We start from the raw sequence: 23132 nt of genomic DNA on the forward strand, positions 1-23132 counted from the left end.
GTTTTCATTTCATAGAGAAAGGTGAAGCGTCGCCGTCAAGAAGGATTAAGTGTAGAGAATAACGGCATAAGACGTGAAAAATTTCTGCACAGTTCCAGACTTTTCAAAATGGTTTAAACTTGGGGTAGGATACTAGCTGAATGAATGACAAGTAGTTCATTTTGCACACAAGTTCTGAATCATTTTCTGATTCAATGCATACTGAGTGTCCAGTTATAAACACTATCAATAAAGCCTTAATCATCGAGGTCAGTGTTGGCAGGTTAGCATTCTGAGTCCAGGCATAAAACATATTAATAGTGGGTGTACAGTCTCTTGTGTACAAGTTAAACTAGTTTGTGGTTGTGACCTACCATTAGCTAATGTAATTTTCAAAGGCAGTGTTGATGATCTTTTCTCTCTTTAAATCTTTCCATACAGGCAGGTCAAATCTGCTATTGTTTTCCAGTTTGACCCTTCAGGTAAAAAAAACAAAAAACAAAAAACCCCTTAGGAGTTAGTAATAAACCCCATGCTATAGTCTAACCAGTAGCTTGTATATTTGGCACTGACCTATACAGGTTTAAAACTCAATAAGAGTCAAGTGTCAACAGGCAACTTTGTAAGATGTGAAACCTTTATTCATCTTGGCTGAAATTGTTTTTGCCTTCCTCTTTGCTTCTTATCGAGTCATTTTCACCAAATAACAATGTCCTTTTTTTATTCAAAGCTATAATGATCAGGCCTAAACAAAATATGTGGGATAAGCATAAAGCATAAAGACACAAGGTGCAATCTAATTATCATTCCTGTCACGTGCTACATTTAAAAGGCAAGGAAATGAAAAGATAATCACTGGCGATGCATCAAAAACAAGGAGAAAAAGCCAAAACAAAAATGTGAGATGGATGTATCCTTCAGGGCTGAAAAGAACAGTGTGCACCATCATAAGGGAAGGAAAACTAGCCAACATATCTATGAGCTAAGCTACACTTGCTTACAGTTAATCGCATACAGACCTAGATAATGGAGACACATACAGTTCCATCTAACTAACAGAGATGAGAGGACGGGGTCAATTTACAAAATACATTTTACAGGAAGAAAAGAGTGGACAGCTTCTAATAAGGATATTAGGAACATCACTACGTTGAGATGCTGAGAAATGTTCATGGCTACAAAAGTGATCACGATCACACTAACAAACAGCAGAGGCAGTTTACTGAAACATTTACCCCATCAGGTGGTAAGTCGGACAGGCAGCGAGGAGAGAGTTGGTTGTCCAAACCACAGAGGAGTGTTGGTGGCTGCCGGAACGAAACAAAGAGCTACAGCATCCCCCCAAAAAACCTACTCTTCCCAAAGATAGCAAGAGACAGACAGAGGTGGCCTTTAAAGTTTCATCTTTGACCAGAAAAATGTACTAAAGCAAAATAAAAGATACTGATGTTAGTAAATGTCTGTAGTTCTGCAATGACTGCAGAGGTCATCTCTTAAACAGCAAGAAGAAGAAGAAAAAAACTTTATATGGTACTGGCACTTCATAAACCCACACTGATAAGCAGGAAAGGTTTTCTCCTGTTTTTTCATGTTCAGGACATTTTATACCAATTACAGTTGCAGAATGAGAAGGTTATAGCAGTAAAACACTGTAGTATGTATGGAGTAGACTTTGTGTTATTACAAAAAAAAAAAATAGAAAAAGCTAAACTGTAATTAATCAATGAAAATAAAAAAAACTTAATTTTAGATGAAAATTAAGTACCTGTCAAAAGCCTAAAATCTACGCAAATACAATAGTCACCAAAAATGCCAATCTCATTGAGTTCCTTATCAAACGGTCTAAGTAAAAAACTAACCAGAGCAAAGATATACTGGTGGTGGACAGATAAGAACCCCCCCCCCCCCCCCAAAAAAACACGTATAAACACCGGTTCGTAACTGGGTGCGATGCGAACATCAGATTGTTTCAGTTTTTCCCAGTGAAGACGCCCTGACCTGCTCCATGCGTCAGCGAACAGGCGAGCGACCCGTCACTGACTCGACTCTTGCGAAGTTTCGCACACTCGCTCCTACTCCATCCTATTTTCACTGGTCAAAATCCATGCTGACGTCCTGGATGTTTCCATTTCCCCTCCAGTCAGCAGTAGCACCAGCCATTAGTTAATTAAAGGAAATTAAGGAAATTAAAAAACAGGAAATGATTCAAATTCAAGAAAATTACATTAGTTATGAATAAATAACGTAGACAATCATTTGCAGAGAGAGAAATAACACGTGGTGCAAAAAAAAAAAATCGCTCATGGTATATCTGGGCAATTTTTCGTGCTCCACCCGCTGGAGTCTGCCTGCTCGCGATATGTTAGGAAGCGATGTAAGGAGGACGAAACTCCGCATATGCAGAAAGTCATTAGTAAGCTTTGAGCAAATTTACTTTTGTTGAGCGAAAGGAAAGTTTTCAAAGTCCTCATATTTATACCATAGGCCAGAGGGGTTGTGTATTTGGAGGTTCCTTTTTTGACAGGTTTCAACTTTTTGCCCAAAAGCAGCATTGAAAATCAAGTTTTTCAGCTACGAGGAGAAAGACAGCTGGGAGGAAAGCAATGCCCCATATTCTTCTGTCAGTGATGTTGTTCTGCATGAGCTTGGACATGCCTGTTAAGTTTCATTTATCTATCTGTCTACTCTTAAGCTTTTGTCGAGGAGGAGGTGGGGTAGGGGTAGAAGGAAGAGAAAAGTAGGTGGAAGTTAGAAGGAGAACACGAAAGAGGAATGAGGCAATGATAGAAAAAGGGGGGGACAGCTCTGTCTCCCTGGTCTCCTGATCATATAACACTGGGGAACATTGAATCACATTACACCACTAGTAATGGTTCAAGAAGCGTCAAATCGACAGTTATTTTCCTGGGACAGCAGCAGCAGAAGGGTGTTTGAAGATGAACGACTGTGAGAAGCTTTACCGTTTGTTATGCTTAGGAATGCACTGATATTATTGATCTCGTCTAACCTATTTCAAGGTATAAAGACCTGAAGGACAAATCCTTCATTCCCTGCATTCCTGTCTGATCACACCACTCATCTCAAATGTGAATTTTAGACACTTCATTCTGGTGAAGTATGGCTTAACAATCATTTATACCAGTGGTAACTGTTGTTCTTCATCTAGAGATGAATAGCTAGAGGGGTGACAAGTGGTTTTTGACGATGAATTTTACCTGACTTTGAGCTACTACATTTATCTTTTTATCATTTCATCTTTTATTGATATTTTTTATCATGCATTTTCATGCTCTTCTTACCTTTAAACTACTACCCATAGTGTTATTGGTTGTTTGTTTTTATGTATTGCTACATTTGTAAATGTAGTGCATTTTACTTGGTGCTGTATAGGCAATGTGATTTTATTCACTAGGTTACTGTCCTAGTAGGTCACAGTCCCTACAGTATTTCACTGTCTTTGACTTATTACTGTATGTTGTATTTGTTGCCCGTGTGGTTTGTATCGTCTTGGTCATCGTGCCATGCTGCAAATCATTTGCCCAGTTGGGACAAAAAAAGTTATATTCAGCATTTGACTCCTGCTGTGCAGCCATCCCTTAGCTGGATGACGACCAAAGGACAGTTGGCAAATACAAAAAAATAAAGACTCTTTTACACTTGTTCTTTCTTCTATGTTGTACGGATGGAAACCTTTCAAGGCAAGCTAAGTTATCAACACACATGAAATAAGTAAACCAGCAAGATGTGATTACTCTTGTTAATTCAAGTTGCTCATGAAGCCCCATAAACGCTATGCTGCAGTTTGTGTATATCTCTCAAGCTGATTAGAAAGCACAACTAACCACAAAGTGTAGCAGCCGTCAGCTAACATTGTTATAAAAGAATAATGCCATCATCTTTCACACTTTTCCCCATCACAGCAATTTTTTCAACTGCACAGTCTCTGTAAGGGCTCTTATATCTTAGTGGCTGACAGTTTTGCCAAATCAGATGTTCATTTTTTTTTTGCTCACATATTTTATCAGCTGATGGCCCCTCATATTGTGAACTGTCTGAAGATATACAACTTCATGCTGTGGATTAACTAGGCTTTCTAAAAGCAAAGCTTATCAATTTTTGTGATGCATTATGGCTGACGTATATCGCAGCTTTTTCATGCACAGCACGTTCACAACAACTTGAGTGAGGCGGATGAAGTGATTTAACTGTGACTTGCTTGCAATACAGAATGTGTGCTGTCTGCAGCATGCAACAAGGTGATGAGTTTAAAAGCATCAGCATTATTCAAAAGTTGAGTACTTTCACTTGAATAGGCTTAATGTTATCCTGTGAAATCACAATATTCAATGAATAGAAGTGGTGGGATTTTGAGTAATAAATAGCAAAACTATGTGTTAATTTGTTGCGCATATGGTTGTTTAATGACTTAATTCCCAAGCAGCTGAAGGGCTTGCAGAGAAGCTGAAGAACGGATCAGCAGAATTAAAGCAACTTTAATATATAATAATCAAATGTTGTTTTTTTCCTGTGCATTTGTTGTTTGTGTGTTTGTTCCGCTGCATTTCTAAAACAAAGACGAGTTTGTGATGACAATGCAGTTAAGCCTCCTGTAAAATCAGCCTACAAATATTCTGCAGTTTTTCATCAATACCCTATGAAGCACAAATACTTTGTTGTCCACCTCAGATGAATCAAAGTTAACCAACGGCTAAGAGACAAGCCTTATAATTTCCCACTCAGTTATTCATAATGTTGCATACACGCTTTAAATCCGTTTGATCATTTAAACCTGCAATCTGTAGATTTGCTGAAACGTAAGTTCAAACTCGGAAGAATGAGTGCATTTAATGACCTGATGAAATTAGACTGTAAAACAACATGCGACATGTAATCATTACAGTAACTGATGTTTATACTGCTATTGCTGCATATTTCACTCAGCTTGTCCACAGATTATCTTCATTGTAGCTTGTTAGTGAGAACTGTAATTGTGTTATTTTATTTAAATGTGATGACGATGCAGTGATTCTGTTGGACGATCAATCAATATTACAATGGAACAGCGTCCCAACATTATTGGACCTTAAACAAGACGTAGCAGCCATTGTGGCTCATGTGCCGCCAGCTTACAATAAAAATGCAACCCTGGGACCAGAGCTGATGCAGGCAGTGCAAACGTCATAAAAATACATCACCACATTGTGCTACAGTTATACTGATCGTCCGTCTGACAGAAGCATGACCACATCGTCATCACGTTTCGATCTTTTTTTCAGCTGGAGTTGTTTCCAACACGTACATGTTTGCCACTGCACTAGCGGATGCGACTTGACCAAAAGATTTTAACAGCGGTATATGGAGACCAGAGTGCTTCTACAACCAAGGTAAAGGTGCAAGTTAGTATCGTGTAGCCAGACTCCATGGTCCAGATGGATCAAATAATTATTTCATTAATGGAGAAATGTTACGGACTGCAGCTTTAAAAGTAAAATTTTCCTGTGATCCACAAATCACCATTTGGATGGGTGCTTCCAGTCGTGCTCACCCCCCTCCTGCCACAGCGTTAAACACAAGAGCCCCCTTCACACCTAAAACCCATGAACGACACAGGAAAATCCTGGGTTCTCATTGTTCCTGGGTCTGCAACTTTATTTCCACACTGCTAAACAGAGTAGTCACATTCAGGTGTCTTAAAAGTGGCCATTTTACTGTTTTTGTTAACAGTAGAGATTCAACATGGTGGACAATGCAGACACACTGTAATGCATATGAATAATTTCAATGGGAGTAATGAGTTTTTGTAAGTAATCTTGTTTATTTTGTGTGCTCGTGTTTACCATAGGTGAACGTCTCAATGGATGATACTCTTAGTTTAAAACTGGTTTGCAAAAGAGAAAAACAGGTTTGCATCTTGGTAAAACTGGATATTGTGCACGTTGGTGCAGGTCTGTGCACGCGTGCACACGAATATACTTTTTTCAGAGGGTGAGCATTAAGTAAAGGGATGATTTTCAGCTACTGTCTGGACTAGAAAGGTGTCTCTAGCCATGTAAAGGTGCCAGTGAACTGCACATTACAGCTGATATCTGCAACAAAGCAGTTTTGATTGACAGGAGTCCATCACTTTTCGTCATGACGACTTGTTATTTGACACATGTATGGTAAGAACAATCCCGACATTACCTCATTCATTCTGGCATTGAGCAACATGAAAAAGTCAGCAGATCAGGGGACAATGACTATCTTAATAAGATATCGTTCTTTTTAATAGAGGGCAGAGACAGCAGTGACCAAAATCAGTTGCACAGTTTTCACAAAGTGCTACTAAGGGAGGTAAACTAGTGTTATGGCTGAAGGAGAGAGATGAAAATTAAAGATTGGTTTACATTCATTGTGGTTGCAAATATTGCCTAAAATTAATGGTATTTTGATGATATTTAGAATTTTAAATGTCAGTTTGAGTTGAATGGTGGATGATAAAAAAACAGTTTCACTGGTTATAGTCAAAATTTTTAAAAAATCTTAACATTTTCAGAACTGAAATCGAACTGAACTCAAAAACATTGCTCAGCTCTAAACATGGGTTAACTCGACCCAGGTTTCAAACAAGGAACCTTATTGGCTACAGTTGGAGAGACTGCTAGTTTGCCCCATTGCTTAAGCATGGCTCTCATTTGAGAAGTTAATGACGATTTACTTCTGCGATATTTATATTTGCCAGAGCACTAGGGTTGCCAGATGTCTGGTTTTCAACTGGACTGTCTGATTTTCAGATGCATTGCCTGGGTTCGGTCAGAAGCATCAACCGGACATTTAAATATCCAGTCAGTCATTCTGTAAATAATATTTTACTAACTCTGTCCCTGCAAATATGTTGTTTTCCCTAACATTTTGAGAGGCTCATGGCTGGTGCAGGGCAATCTCCACCAATCACAAGGGACCATATCGCCCTACTGTGTGTAGGTGTTTTATTGATTGGACTGTGTATGTGCATAGCACAATGTTTTGAATGGCCTACTTTGTCATCAGATCTTTATGATGGAGGTAAAAAAAATATCTCTCCCTCCCTTTCTGTGTGTCCGTGTGTGTGTTGTTTGAGTGTTGTTTGCCCCAAATTTTTTTCCTGCTGTTGTCAGAAGTGACTAGCTATATGGGTCTCCGTCAGATTTTTGTTTTGTTTTTTTTTTGCTTCAGTAACATTAAGTAGCCTAAGTAGCGCAACATTTGCTGCAGAAGCCAAGAGGCAAATAAGCTTGCAGAGTATGTATACACTTATTCTGCTGCTGAACTGTGTTGAAAATCTTACTTTTGAAACTACAATGTCCAGCAGGTTAGACGCTGTAAGGTATTTATTTATTTATATATATATATAGATATATACACACACACACTGTAAGGCACGTCTGACATTCTTGTATAAGAAGTGGGGTTGTTGTGATGCATCTAGTGTGTTGGTGTAGTGTTCTGTGCCTGTCACGTCTCACTCTCAACTTTCAGCGCCGGCTGGCAGAAATGCGAACAGGAGAGCCGAGCACATAAGTCTCTCCCTGCCAGTACATAGCCTCTCCTACAGCAAGCCCTATGTGGTGCCTCCTCGTGGCGACACATACGGTAACTGGGCACACCTTGGACCCTGGCTGAACTATGTGGAGATTCCCTGATGCTCACGAACCAGCCCCCAGCTATGGGCTAAATAGTGCCACTGCCTGGTGGATACCTCGGGAGAGGAATAGGCTACGGGAGTAAACCCCTACAGAAAATCAATGTCCACAGCGCTGTTGTTTTTTGTTTTTCTTGCTCTTTTGTGTCTGTTTAAGTCAAAGAGCACTGCTGGCGTCATGTGTGGCTGCTGCTTCTCCCTCTCGTAGCCCCCCCTTCCCATCCACCCCTGTATGCCTGTGTTATGTTTACCTGTTGTCTTGTTTCACCGCCGTTTATTGTAAAGCGCCTTTGAATGTTAGAAAAGCGCTATATAAGTTTGATTTATTATTATTATTATCATATTACTTCGCTGCACAGACAATACATAACACTACATCTCATTTTCTTGCTCAGCATCAAGATCAGAAAAAAAAGAACGTTAACCAAATGTTAATATTTCTAATAACTGAACCAATCTTGATCAATTAATTTTTTAAACATCAAAAAATTTAAAAAACATTTTGGCTAAAAGCTCAGCACTACCCGTGTTCCCCCTTTCATACCAAAGCCGGGCAGTGTCAGACATGCGTTAAAGCCCGAGTTATGACAACCAGGGCCACTGGCCTGTGCTGGATGACCCATGTTAACCCATTCACACCAACAGCAAACACAGGTTTTTCCAGGGCTGTTGCTTTGGAATAATGGAGTAAAACAGAGGGAACCATGGCTGACATGTATAGGAAAAGAGCAGTCCTATAACCCCCCCCCCCCCCACTGGAGAAAGTGCCATTAAAAATGCAAATACATTAACCTTTATAAAATATCGTCATTCACAACTAGGTAGGTGTAAACAATTGACAACAGCTCAAATATACCATGCATGAAATAATGTTATTTTGTTAATTACATGTTATTTACTTGTCTATGCATTCATTAGGTTCTAATAAAAAAAAAGGTAAAATAAAAAAAACAGGTGAAAAATCTTTTGAATGTGTATACTTTCTCCAACCAATACAGACAAGGAATGCCATGTACTGTGCCAGTGATATTTCTTTTGCCAACTGATTAAAATCGACACCGCCCTATCGAAAGCTCAGCCTTACCCAGTTTGATTAACAACAGCAAAGCACACTTCACTGACACAACAGCCCTCACTGCTGCAGTAAATCAGACAGAATCATGTGGCCTGTCAGAACTGGGAAATATTGGGGAACTGTTATAAAAATTGCAGAATGCTGATAATTTTGAGTATCTTCTATGATTAAAAGATGACCAGAAATCATTACCACTGCTATTTGTACTACCTTTAAATGTATATGGAAAAGTCGATGCAGGTTAATAAAGGAATGATGAAACCAAAATTTCAACGCACAGCCATAAACTGTCAAGACATAGAAAATCCATAGGGTCAGCGGGTTTATGCTTTTGGGTATGTGAAGCGCATGTGAATTGTGCAAAGCTTTTACAGTGAGTGGCGAGGGCTACTGGCTGTTTTATGCACCGCTTTTATCCTCCTCCGTATTCCTTTTTTCCCCATGTATTTGCTGTTTAGTGATCAATAATGGCGGTTAAAAATTGAGAGACACTGTTGAAGATCTCCAAACATTCAAACATATTTTGTGCACATTCCTGGTCATTCTGTGACTTGCTAATAGTCCACGTTCAATTCTAAATGATAAAGAGACTAGCAACAGTCTTGCAAGCCTTCAGTCACATTCAATAAAAAATAATTCATAGCGCCATTAGCCCCAACTATCCAAGATAGTCGATGACTCTAGCTTTCAGAGCAATATAAGGTCAAGGCTTTTACATCAAACGCGGTCAGTCTTTTTTTGCGTATCTGAGCTAAGAAGTGATTAATAATAATAATAATAATAATAAACATCTATTCTTTAAACTTGCTTCTCAAGCAGTTAAACAAAACAAGTTTCTAAATCTCAGGAGGAGATCGGGGATCAAGTTTGGAAATTGAGCGTGCAATCAGGCTATTTGATTGTACTGAACATTCAGTTAGGGGTCACATTAGAAGGTACAGAAACACACGGAAGAATATGCGCAAACAAAACACAAAAATACAAACCAAATAATAATTTTTGATGAACAACTATGAGGTTAAAGATTACACTGCTTGCATTGCTTATTTTGTAGCAAGAGTGCTTAAGCAATATGTGTAGACTACACAGAGACAGGACTATGTGATGTTATCAAGATAATGATCAGAAAGACAATTTCTTATAATGTAGTGACGTTATGCCCTGACTCAAATCAAGCTTGGATTAACTAAAGGTAATTGTTTTTTTAATTTAGTACTTAAATACATATGAGTAAAAAAAGATTAAGCTTATTTTCTAAATCAGGTCTGATATCAGTTTACAAACAAAACCTTAGCAGGCCCTAGCAGACATGAACTACCTCCATAATCTATATCATCATTCATTAACATTTATTATCATTCATTATTATTATTATTATCAAGTACACTGAATTTACTATTAAAAGCAAAATAGCACAACAACCTAGAACTAGAAGTCAGGAAGAAATAGTAGTCGAAATGTCCATGTTATCGTCACATGCTTCATTCTGCCACAGCATAACAGAGAGAAATTTGTCTGCATCTCTACAGGGCAGGTCAATTCAGTGATGCACCTCAGTTGTATGCTGTTACTCTTGTTGAGTCAGCCACACACTACATGAGAAACTCAAAGTGTCCACCTTTGCAAAAACTACTGATCTAATAGACAAAACGTTTAGTAAAGCCATAATCTTTTGACTAAATTTATGTAAATTGAAACTTTTGTAATCCTAGTTTAATGTTGTATATCCTCCTTTTAATGTCATATTAGATACATCCCCAAAATAAATAATTTTGCATTCATTGAGAAGAACTGAGGACATTAATCAACAGCTGGCCAACAGTAGAGTCTCAAGCTGTTTAGCCAGTAACAAGCACATTTGATGAATGTTGCATTAATTTACAGCGTATGACTTTCACTTGACAATTGATGAATCTATAGAGCCAAGGGCTAGATAATGGGTGAGAGTTTATTATTAGATGCTCAAAACTGCTAAGAAAATATGAAGGTCAAAACACGTAAAAACAGAATACCAAAGACTGTTGCCAAACAAGCTACCTGCGCATAGTATTTATTTAACTGTTGAATTTATTCATATACTGGATGCCAGGATGAAAGTCATCTCTTTTCAAGGACTTTATGTGGAGTGAAGGATCCATAAACCCAATGACTTCCCACTGAACTTTGAATTATGCCATAGGTCCTAAAGGCAGTGAACCCTCACCATTCCTGTATGAAATCTGCACCACAGGCAGCTAACAAGTCTTTAAATAGACTAGGGTGGGCTCACTGTAGGCAAGCACGTGTACACACATTTCCATCACAATTCTCATTTAAGAGACCACCACGCCTGACCTGCATCAGTGCACCCTAACACTTCACTTTCCTGTATTCTCCCTCATTTTTGTGATTTGTGCATTCAGCCTGTACAACCCCACAGTATACTAGGCCAAATGACCCCACAAAAGCCAAAAGGATAGAGGCTCCACTCAAAGGACCTATAAAGAGTAACTTTTCCCTGACCACAGAGGAACCTATAATTGGGGGCCCAATATCAGCTTCCCTAAAAACACAACACACAATGTGCACTTTTCAAAATAGTAAGTGGCTGAGTAGGGCAGAGACAGAGAGGGCAGATTAAGGTGGAGCACCACTCAGTGCTGCTACACGTGAGTGTGACCACACCACCTTGCCGTTTCATATGTGTCACAGCTATCATTACTGAAATTAAGTTTATGTGGCAAACAAAATTTGAATTGGTGTAATTCACATTGTTAAAAAAAAAAGTTAACTAGAGTCAGTTTAATGTCAACTAAAATCATAAATGACACTTGATGTTATGTTTCCTGTTTGGCTAAAATTTTAAGTACAGACCACCAATACCACCACATATTATTGTACATCGTTGCCCCGTAAAAATGCTCATACCTTCACCTTCATGTCACTTCAATTCATAAATAGAAACAGATTTTTCCAGGCTGTCTCTTAAGATTAAGAAATCGCTACATGATCAAAGAGAGGCTTTCCAGCACCTTAAAACCAGGAAATAGACATCTTGCAGGTGATGCCCTTGAAGTTGACATTTTAAATAAATAAACTGCCAAAAGTTTTAGACCATAGGCTGTCATTTCTATGCTATTTGTTGAAAGGCAGGAATATTTCACCTCAACGTTTCTGAAACACTAGCAAAATCAGAGTTCAGGTTTTTAACGTCGATAGGCACAGATGAGCCGTAACAAAAATGAAGACTGCTTTAAGATAATTTTGTAAAAATCCTCTTAATGTCACACAGATTATAATTCCCTCCATTATATGCTAGCTTGACTTGATAGCTCTGTCATCGTTTTTTTTTCGTTTTTTTTTTTTTTTCTGGATGCCAGTTGTCAGACTGCAGTTAGGCCTAAACCGGGTTACTGTGTACAAATCATGTGTAAGGTCCATTTTTGCAGAGCACTTTAAAAAAAAAACCCTAAAGGGAAAGGATGGAGAGAGCCTGTTTGAACTGACTACATTTTACCCTTCCCCCCTCCTGAGCAGTAGCAGATGACAATAGCTCCTAAACCAGGGCACGCCAGACATCCTGACAAAGGCAGACTCCTCCCAAGCTTGCTGGCTCTCTGCGCCCAAACAAACATACCCACAGGGCGAGTGCACAAGTCGGAGATGTAGTCTTCGCCATGACCAAACTAAAGCAAAATAAGCCTCACTGCCCGAGAGCACAGCATTTTGCTAGCAAGCAATGTAATGCATGCTGGGCAAGGGAGGGCATTTAATTGTCACTCTTGACACACAACAGTCATATTTTGTCTAATAAGGACAACACTAAAAGAGAACGGCTTCAAGTACCAAAAATAATTCTCTTTAAAAAAAGAAATGGGAGGGGTATTTCAAACAAATCCAGCTAGATATGTACCACCACTATCACACCGAACTATGAATGCTATTTTGCCCCTACTCACATGTAGGCAGGTGAAAGAGGTGAAGACCTGGACGTCTTAAGCACTGGCATTGGGAATTTCCAGCTGACGGGGGAACCGCTTTTCCATTTCAACGGCATGTTGTTGTCACCAGAGCGGTGCTACAGCAATACCAACAGCAAAGAGCATTTCCATGAAAAGGCTTCCAATGCAGGCTTCCATCCCACTCTGCCCACACCATTAAAAGGGGGAGGGAGCGCAGCAGCAACAGAAGCAGCAGCTACAGAAATACCCTGGAAGAGGCAGTGCAGGCTGCAGACAGGCTAGTGACATTAGCGGAAGCGTTGGGAAGCCAATAGATTGCATCCACCATGGCTACCCGCCCTGCTGCAATTCACAGTCATCTCCTAGTGGGAGGGGTGGGGGGGGGAGCCCTGCCTTCTTTTGCCCTTTCAGGGTTTGTGAATAGCCCAGTAGCTCAGCAACAGTGCCACCTTGTAAAAAGGAGAGATGATTACAGTGCTGGGGTTTTCTATATAGAGAAGTGGGGAGAGGGGTGCGTGGGGGAGTAAGGATAATAGAAAAATGTGATGCTTATGGTAATAATTAAATAACAATGTGCCCCCTGTTATCAAGAATCTGTGGTATATTCTACATACCAATTTCATTCTTATTATATACAGCTCAGAATCAATTACATTATTTGCAAAATGTGATTCCTGCGACCACCAGCTGATATCTTTGTCACAAGATTCACAATGCCACTCTCAAGGCACGTTTCAGCATTCAAATTTAGTCTGTTTTGATTAAATTTTTTGAATGTAGGCCAAAATAAGCTAAGGGCATTGTAACTGCACAATCTATCCAGTGTAAACAGAGAGAAATCATACAGATTTGGACATTTTATTTATCCTTGTCAACTAACGGTAAGATTTAAAGAACTTTTAATACCATAAATGCCATTCAGCCAATTTGAGTTTAAAGTTTTGCTCACAATCATTCACAACTTGTTCCTGTTGCCTTTTTTGTACACGACTACATTTTGTTTTTTCTATTTAGACTTGATAAAAGTAAACCTTAATCTGGCGCCATGTTACCATACAGAAACACTACTAAGAAGGTTAGACAGGTGCGGCCTTGCCTTGATTCGTCACACCATGGACCAACACAACAGTCAGTTCTGCACTTGGACAGTTTCCATGATTACTGTCCCTGACCTCCACAAAATGTCAATGAGAAAAACTGCGAAGCACTGTGTGTCATATATTGTTTTCACAGAACAGCTTTCAAAAGCATGCTCGCCTTTCTATCCACTTAAATCGCTCAAAGAATTTCAACCACTTCACCCCTCACAGCAATATGATGAACTCAATAACCCTTTGACAGGATGAGTAAACACGGTTTCTAAAAAGGACAGCATCAGATCTTATCCCAAGGCCTCAATACACATTTCAAAGTATGACAAGAACCACTCCCCTCTTTATTGATTTATACCCTTATATACTCGTCCCTTTTGCTTTCCTTCTTTCAGTACATTGTCATACAACTTATTTTCCATCAAAGACTTGATGTACTCAAACCCCTGAACAAACTGCCTGAATTATTTTCTGTCAGTTACTGTGATGATGAAAAACAGGTGACAGGCCCATTTATTTAAATGGGTAGTGATTTCACTGCATCACGGGCGGCAAGGAAGCAAATTGTTGGGGAAGCTGACAGAAGTTTCTTACAGATATTGTGGTTATATACTGTAATACACACGTTCTGATGCGAATACACAAAAATACATCTAAAAAGAATTTGGTTGATCGCAATAACAACACTTGCAGGAATGGGCAGTGGATGAATCAACAGCCAAATCATTATCTTTTCGGTCTTCAAAATATAATTTTATCTACTTCAGACACTTGGGTTGAAGACTCATTTATTTGACTTGCATGTGCCCCAGGTCTCCTTTATCATCCACCGGTCATGACTAGCCACTTTTATTGCACACTTGCATCTGTTTCAAAATCAAAAATACTAAATGAGGTTTAAAATTGGACTCAGCTAAGGAAGCAGCAGGGGAGAGATTCTTTGCCTATAGGACTTGTTTGCACCATGGAGGGACCCTACCCTTCCGAGACATCTGTCCTTGTCGCCAGGCAGTGGATACATGCCAAAATTAGCTTCTCCTCCTCTTATTTTACACGTTTCTTTGGAGGTGATTGAGCCTGAACATTTATAAGGGGTTTAGGCCAAAGCTAAATAGCCACCAAACGGCCATCTAGAAGAAAATATTCTGAGTTGAGTACAGGTGACAAAAACAGAGCAACATAGAAGTCCCTTTTAAACCCCTGGTGAACTTAAATCAGTTGGAAAAAATATATCAGGAGCACACTGTTCGTTACACCTTGGCCACCACAGAGACAAGCCGGGGGGGTAAGAGAGTCCTAGCTGTAAGTGTGCACGCTCAATCTCTGTAGCCCCACCGTCTACCATCTAGCGGTCAGAAAATCAGTTAATGCAGATTTAATTTGAAAATTATCAAATCAATCTGAGGCAAAGCTGCACCACAGCTGAAGTTCTCTGGCACAGAGACACAGACAAATATGGTAGTTGAGGGCTCAACAGCCCGTTTATGAAAAACAAAGTCAAACCACTTAAAAACACAAACAATCTACTGTTGGGAAGAGAGCTAAGCGGTTCTGCTCTCTCCCTGTCCCTGATGTCTTTTTTTGGGGTGTAGATTATCTTCTCTGCCCTGAGTTAACCAGACTAACTCAAGGCAGCTGGTCTACTCCCCACTCCGCAACACCGTCATCCAAGCATCCTCTCACATTCTGAAGTAAGAGAACAACACTTTGACTTAACTGATGGCCAGGGATGGATTAGTTAAGTGTGTTCAATGGGTAAAAAAAAATTAAAGAGACCTGACCACTATGATTCTACGAATGACAGCATAGAATTTAGCATTGCGCAAGCCCACATCACATCTCAAACCTACAGGTTTACACTCCACAACATTCACTGAATCAAACTGTTCCTTGGCAGGTACTTTGCTTGCCTCCTTTTCTAAATTCTCCACCATCTGGACTGTTTTAAACTTGAAAAAAACAATTCTATTGCCCACCTTACCAACCTTCTCCATGCCATCACCTGCATTTTAGTCTTCCTGTGGCTACGTGCATCAATTTCAAAACTGCAGTGACTGTAGACTAGGCTGCAAGGGAAGCTTTACCCCCATGCCACTAATCCCTGGTCTACATCAGATGGATTTTTTTTAGTCATGAATCTCGTGTTGAAAACACAAACAGCTATAATCAACACTGCGGTCTACAATGGGTTCATGCGGGTAAGCATCCAAACTGCATGTGTTGCTGCAAACTTGTCTTTTCATGCATCGAGTCTTTTTTTGTGTGTGTGTGCATGTAAACGCAACACTTATTCCCAATATAGGTTTTCAAAACACTGATAATGGTTTGAAATGGAAAATGTGTCATGATTTGCAGAGGTGATGAACTTCATGGAAGACAAGTTTGGATGAGCAGGGGACAGGGATGGAGTGCCATGCCCACACCAAGCAGGAATACAGGGAGAAGTAGGGAAAACAGGGTGGCACGGACCCAGTAGCCATGACAAAATGCCTAATTGTTATCATTATGATTAAAGAGCTTCATAATGAGGAGCGCTCTAACAACTGACGCTTTATCCTGCAAGAGAAGGAGAGAGGAAGATGAGAAAGAGTGGTGATTTTTTTTTAATAGCCAAGGCTTTATTCCAAAATAGAATAAATGAAAAATAAGTGCTTGAGTAATTCCTATAGGCCTACTACTTTACCTAAACCATGGTTGTGTTTTGATTTCATCTTTTCATCAGTGTTGTCCCCTGTAAATTGTCTGTCTTCTGTACTTTAAGTGTGTGTTATAGTACAATATAAATAAAGTAAACATTTCTAAACCCTTACTCCTGAACCCAATCCTACTTGTTCTTACAGCCAAAGCCTCCCAAAAACCTATTACAATTTAGAGACCAAAATTGGAGAGGGGCCTGGTTCCCAGCAGCGAGCACTGAACTCGTGCACTGAGCAACAACAACACCCTTTTCTGAGCCAGTAAAAACCCTGCTGCCCTAGGTAATTACCTGGTGCTTGGCTTTCGTTTTCCTTGTAGTGACTTTTCCACCAAATCCTCCCCCTCCCAAATGCCAGAATGACCTTTCTAAGCAAGTAAGGACAGCAGAGACTTGTAACCCAGAAACCCAGCTCTTAAAAATACACTTCTCTCTCTCTCCCGCCTCCCCTTTCCTCCATAACCAACCCCATCCCTGGTATCTTAATTTATTTAGATGTAAAATGCTTTTGAATTTTGCCAATACTTTCCAATCTTATTTTTTCACCTAGCACTTCCCTATAACAAAGAGACAAAAGAATATTTGTTGCATCTATTGTCAGGGCACTGTGGCTTTGACCATGGCTCTTTGCACAACTGGGCTGCTTTCACTGCAGGCAATATAGGAATATAACTAACACGAGTTAAGTTACAGTCACTGTAAGTTGCTTTAGATCTTTGAAACCATTGTATTTTTTAAGATTGACTATCAAAACAAAACTTTCAGCAATCCAATGACATTATTGCCATCTTCACAAGATGGTCTATATAAAAAACTTTGGAAAATCATGTGCAACTCTTAAGCAGTACAGTAACAACCAGAGTTGTGAGACGGGCTTCCATGAGCTTTTCGGGGCCATTCAGCACAGATCTAAGTCAAGTCACTGAAAACAAGGAAACTGGACATGTACTCTCAGCTGGAAATACACCAGAAACACCTACATCCTTCATAACAAAAGAACCACACACAACATGAGCAGTGAGCCATGTCTTCAAGAGTATATTGGTGCAATAACACAAATGCTTCCATGACATGGAGCCGGGGTTCACTTAGCTGAAAATGTTCCATCATTCACTGAATTTTAAAAACATTTGACAGACTAGAAGAGTGCACTCGGTAGAGTGCAGAGCCTCGCCAGGCGTAGCTCCCCTTCTCCGATGCTCGGACTTGGCAACAAACCACCTCTTTTTTCACCTATCAGGGGAAGTGCAAATATGGAGGCACTGCCTGCATATCTCCCCCTCTCTGGTACTCAGACTTGGGCAAAAAACCAGCTTAGGAGTTAGCACTCAGTTGTGGTATAAAACAGGTTTTTCAAAAGTTTTGAATCACCACAACCACAAGTGGTCCTTGATCATACAGTCATTAACTGTACACAAAAGTGCTTTTGCTGCCATTGTGCCCCCCCCCCTTCCCCATTATAAGACTTTTGCGCAGCACCCAAGTCAATTGAACAGAGAATATGGGGGGAAAAAGTTTTTAATATGCAGCGCTTAAGCTAAAAAATCTATCTAATTGAAACGTTTTGCCTGTCAGTCTGGATGCGCAGCCCCCAAGGCAGACCCTTACATAAATCCGACCAAGGCTAATATGAACTTGCACTTTCCAAAAAGAAAAAGGTTTTGCTATGTGACCATTTTGGAGTAAACCTAACCTGGTCTTTAGTTTCAAAATACAATAAAGCTGGGTAAAGCATTTACACTCACACATGCGTGAATCACATCTAGAGTTGACTCAGATTGGGCAGCAACAAGAATATGCAGCACTTCTTGTTTTGACTGCAAACTAGAGGAAGTTGTTCCTTTATAACTTGCGCACTTTTTGGATAATCAAACTTCTTTTAACAACTTTTGATAATGTCGCTGCCCAACCCGAGTCAACTGGTTGACTCGGACAGGGCAGCGACAGAGAGCAGCGTTGGTCGAGCGAGCTACAGAGTGAATGAAGAGAGGGAGTGGTGATGGCGAGAACAAACTTTTTTTGAAGGTTTTTAAATCACTGCAACCATGAGAAGTTATTCATAGGCTGATGGGTCCTGTAGTTTGCCACACACACACACACACACACACACACACACACACACACACACACACACACACACACACACACACACACACACACACACACACACACACACACACACAATCCCCTCCAGGTTAATAATTCCAAATGCCATCCATCATTTTGACGGAGTAAACATAATAAGGAATTGCTCTTGTTGCCTGTCAATTACTGTCCAAAAAGCTTAAACGCATGATTTAAGCTTTTTTATTGTAACCGACTTCTTACTTTTTGCCAACTTCAAGAAATTACACATCCATGTATTTACGATTAGAAAAAGGGGTAACACTTTAGTATGGGGAACATAAAAAAACTTAATTACTAGTGAATTAGTAATGATCAAGATGTCACTTTAGTATGGGGAACATATTGTAAGTAACAAAAACTTAATTTACAGTAATTTAACACTATTAACACTTGTAGTTTTGTGTTTTGTTATGTAAGAACAGACCATATTCATTAAGTGTTAGTAAGGGAGAATAACTCTTCTTGTGGTACTACCACCTTATAAAGTCCATACTAAGCAAAGCATATTCAGATGGTACTACTAATAAGCAATATAGTCTAGTCAGTTAAGGCAAAATGGCTGCAAAAAGTCATTCACATTTGAGCCTATGTTTTTCTGTTAATTTAGAGTCCAATAAAGAAAAAAATGCAAGGAGCCCAAAATTTTAGGTGGGGGAAGTCTCTGAAATGGCCACGCCCACTTTTTAGGCCTGGAAATCAGTATCTCGGCTCCTGAATGTCGCAGAGAGCTGATCATGGGCTCAAAAGAAGCAGAAGCACCACATTTATATAAGCATTATGAACAAACATATACCCCAAAACCTTTACTTTTTCAGATATTTTAAGAAAACTAATTTTTACTGGTCACGTTTCACGTATCAGCTCCTGAAGGTTGTAAAAAGCTATATTTGACATGAATCTCATTCGCTGCCTATGTTATAAAGCATGAAGCACAATACACACACGAATCATGAGTTTAGAAAATATCTTAGTTGTCTTCAGCTCCATGTCATGAGAATAGCAGTATCATACACAAGATATCTTAACCCAGGCCAGGTTGCAGTGGGTGGATCCGATCAGCCCCTTTATGCCATCAAAAAGATGATACAGTGGGCCATGGGGGAAGAGTTTTCTCATTCATACTTCACGTTCATGGGTGGGCTGCACCTTGAGAAGGTTTCTCTTGTCTGTGTTGGGCAGTTGATAAAAGGAACTGGCCTTGATACCATCTTAACCTCAGCTAATCTGAATATCACAGGTCTGACAACTGCTGTCTGCGATGTGAATTCCATAAAGAAGGCTAGATACTGTATTCAACTCCTGGCTGTGGTGCTGGCCAAGAAGAGAGATGAAGCATTTCAGGCAAAACGTCTAGAGGACAACAGTTTGACTTGGAGTAACTGGGTGGCCAATGAAAACAGCCCCATGTTTCACTACTGGAACAATGTTGTTGACACAATCAAGAAGGTTCTTATCTTCATAAGATCCTTTCGAGAGGCAAACTTCATCATGATGATCAGTGCACTTGAGCAGCTCATTCCTCTTTTCTTTGCACTTGATCATACACACTATGCCAGATGGGCATCAGTGTTTCTTCAGGATCTCAAAGAGCTCAAATGGAGACACCCATACTTGTTCAAGGAATTTCTTTCAGGCTCTTTCACAGTAAACACCAGAGACAACCCATTCTCAAAGATTGCATGTGATCAAAAGCAGGAACATAACATAAAGGTCATCAAGTCTGACACTGGATATGTCGATATCAATCGGGAAGATCAAGAGTTCTTCAGGAAACTCGAACTTGCGCTACCCGAAATCCAGCGCTACCTAGATGAGGTCGAAGGTCAAGATCCATCACACGGGCACAAAGAAATGCTGGATTCCTTCAAGGAAACATTTTCAAGCCACACACTCAAGGTGTACCAGGGTATCCTTACCAACCCGTTCGATGAAGCTCAGTTCATGAGGTTGAACTCATCCATTCCCTTCCCAGATGTCATAAGTAAAGACTCCAGTTTTGTCTTTACAGTCGGCAAAACTCAGCATGACCAGTTTGTGCAGGAGCGAATTGTATTAAGTAAGAAGGATGTCAATGCAACCATCTCACGAAATGCCCTGAAACTCCCAAGTTCATGTGCAAAAGTCCAACTCGCTAGCCCTGCAATCAAGCCACCCAAAGGAACCTTTGCAAAGCTGAAGGAGGCCTGCAGATCAAGAGAAGAAGAGACAAGGAAGTTATTTGGTGGTGAATTCACAGGTGAAACTAATTGATATAAAGTCAGTTATTCAAATATTTTAGATGTTACTTAAGTCTTACCAGATTTTTAATACAGTGATATTCATTGATTCAATTTCACATTCAAGTTAATTGATTTGACAGTAAGCCCAAGAGTTACACTTAGCTTAACTATTCATTTCAATTTCAGGTTTACCCGACGCCTTGTCAACAAAGGATGGAGATATTTATCATAGCCAAAAGTCTCAAATTCTTAAGGACATCGGTGTACAAGTTCAATCTACATCCTCAGAAGGACTTGTGATAGATTTGTCTGTGCAAGTACGAATCATGGCAAAGTCTCTCACCAAAGGCATGACATTCCAAGACTTTGTAATCAAAGTGTTGAACAGCATTGCCAGGATCGGTAATGAGAAGAAAGCCAATCGTATTGACATTGTGGCTGACCTCTACCAGAATATGAGTATCAAGACTGCGACTAGGAAGAACCGGGGATCAGCAGGTAGTTCACAGATGGCTTTCAGTGAGAATGACACCATGCCAGAATCTAAGCAATTCTTTGAAGCTTTTCTGTCTAATGTAGACAACAAAGTAGCCCTGAATCTAATGTTCGCCAGGATTGCTAAGGCACAAGCGTGGAACTGGGACAAGGAGTTCAGCATCACCTACGGCAGAAAGGTGCTTGCAAACTTCGGCGAAAGCTTCGAGATCCAGCTTTATGACAGCATAGATATGCTTGAGGAGGCTGACAACCGCATCGTTTGCCATGTGATGCACATGCTAAACAAGGGGATCAAGTCAGTTACAGTTAGAACAGTCGACTCCGATGTGGTAGTCATCCTACTAGGGTTCACTACACAGTTCCTATCAGTATGTAATGACTTGCAACTTATAGTTGACTTTGCAGTTCCTGGCAAACGCCAATTCTACTCAATCACAGAAGCACACAAGAAGCTTGGTGGAGATGTGGCCGATGCCATGCCTGTGTTCCATTCTTTTAGTGGCTGTGATTCTGTGAGCGCCTTCTTTGGCCACTCAAAGACTGCTCAATACAAAGCCTGGATAAACCACAGTAAGTCCACAGAACTCACTGCTGCTTTGAGAGGACTAAGTTGCTGCCCTAGTATCGAGACAGTTAAGGAAAGCATGGAAGTTATTGAGCCCTGGGTAATGAGCTGGTACAACAAGACTGGACTGTACAACTGTGTCAGTATAGATGAGCTCAGATTCCAGCTGTTCAAGCACTCAGTTAATGATGAGCTGAGAGACCTACCCCCAAGTCAGGATGCGCTTCTACAGCATCTGTTGAGAGCTACATTCCAGGCAGGATGGCTGTGGGGAAACAGCCTGCTACAACTCCCTTGTCCCCCTGTCATTGAATGGGGTTGGACTACCGAAGGAGAGGAACTCTTCGTCAAGTGGAGCACAGTTTCCACAAGAGATACATTGTCTCAAGTAACAGGGGTGTGTAGTTGCAGATCTAATAAGTGTACCTCATGTTCTTGTGCTGGCAGAGGGATGAAATGTCTCATTTATTGCAAGTGCCTCAGCAAGTGTTTGAATCCAGTCTGATGGGATGTGTGAGGTTAAAATAAAGATTTTTTTGGACCTCACATGGTTTGCTTTGTTTCTTTGGTGGTTACTGGGTTCCTCCTCTTATAACAAAGAGTCAACTTGAATACTAGCACTCCATGAGTAGATGTAACACTTTTACTCAAACAAACTGTATAGCCTTCTTGCACAGATTTGGCTAAAGTTGATTGCATGCTGCTGATCAATTCAATGGAAAAAAGAACATGTTCATGAATAGCTCAAAACGTGAAGGTTTTAGGGCATACAGTATATTTGTTCAGAGCACTAATATAAATAGTTATTTCCACATCTTTTGAGCCCAATATCAACTCGGGGCAACCTCCGAGAGCTGAGCCTGAGATATAGTCCCAGGGCTAAAAAGTGGGCGTGGCCATGTATGTGACCAGTGAAAATTAGTTTTTTGTAAATACCTGAAAAAGTAAAGGTTTTGGGGTATATGTTTGTTCATAATGCTTATATAAATGTGGTGCTTCTGCTTCTTTTGAGCCCATGATCAGCTCTCTGCGACATTCAGGAGCCGAGATACTGATTTCCAGGCCTAAAAAGTGGGCGTGGCCATTTCAGAGACTTCCCCCACCTAAAATTTTGGGCTCCTTGCATTTTTTTCTTTATTGGACCCTAAATTAACAGAAAAACATTGGCTCAAATGTGAATGACTTTTTGCAGCCTTGACCCCATATTTGCCCTTAACTGACCAGACTAATAATTCTGAGGTTATAGAGGGAAAACTCATAGTTAATGGCTTACTGGTTGTAT

At 40.1% G+C, this 23132-nt stretch overlaps 1 protein-coding gene and 1 long non-coding RNA gene across 4 annotated transcripts in view; one reads left to right on the forward strand and one right to left on the reverse strand.

Annotated features, from left to right (window-relative positions):
* LOC130116657 (uncharacterized) overlaps nucleotides 1-7611 on the forward strand; it is a 29244-nt gene extending 21633 nt beyond the window's left edge. Inside the window, exons 2-3 of the long non-coding RNA XR_008810593.1 lie at nucleotides 5256-5363; nucleotides 7477-7611. This is a non-coding gene — a long non-coding RNA (uncharacterized LOC130116657). The remainder of the gene's footprint in view (nucleotides 1-5255; nucleotides 5364-7476) is intronic.
* klhl13 (kelch-like family member 13) overlaps nucleotides 1-23132 on the reverse strand; it is a 69453-nt gene that overhangs the window by 37825 nt on the left and 8496 nt on the right. The window contains exon 1 of one of the 3 annotated variants that reach the window (XM_056284633.1): nucleotides 12653-12750. The exons of the other annotated variants lie outside the window; for them this stretch is intronic. Within the exon in view, the coding sequence (XP_056140608.1) occupies nucleotides 12653-12750 (98 nt within the window). Of the gene's footprint in view, nucleotides 1-12652; nucleotides 12751-23132 lie in introns of those variants that run through there. 3 annotated transcript variants of the gene reach the window in all.

The sequence above is a fragment of the Lampris incognitus genome, chromosome 8 (genome assembly GCF_029633865.1).
Source record: "Lampris incognitus isolate fLamInc1 chromosome 8, fLamInc1.hap2, whole genome shotgun sequence".
NCBI classification, from domain to species: Eukaryota; Metazoa; Chordata; class Actinopteri; order Lampriformes; family Lampridae; genus Lampris; species Lampris incognitus.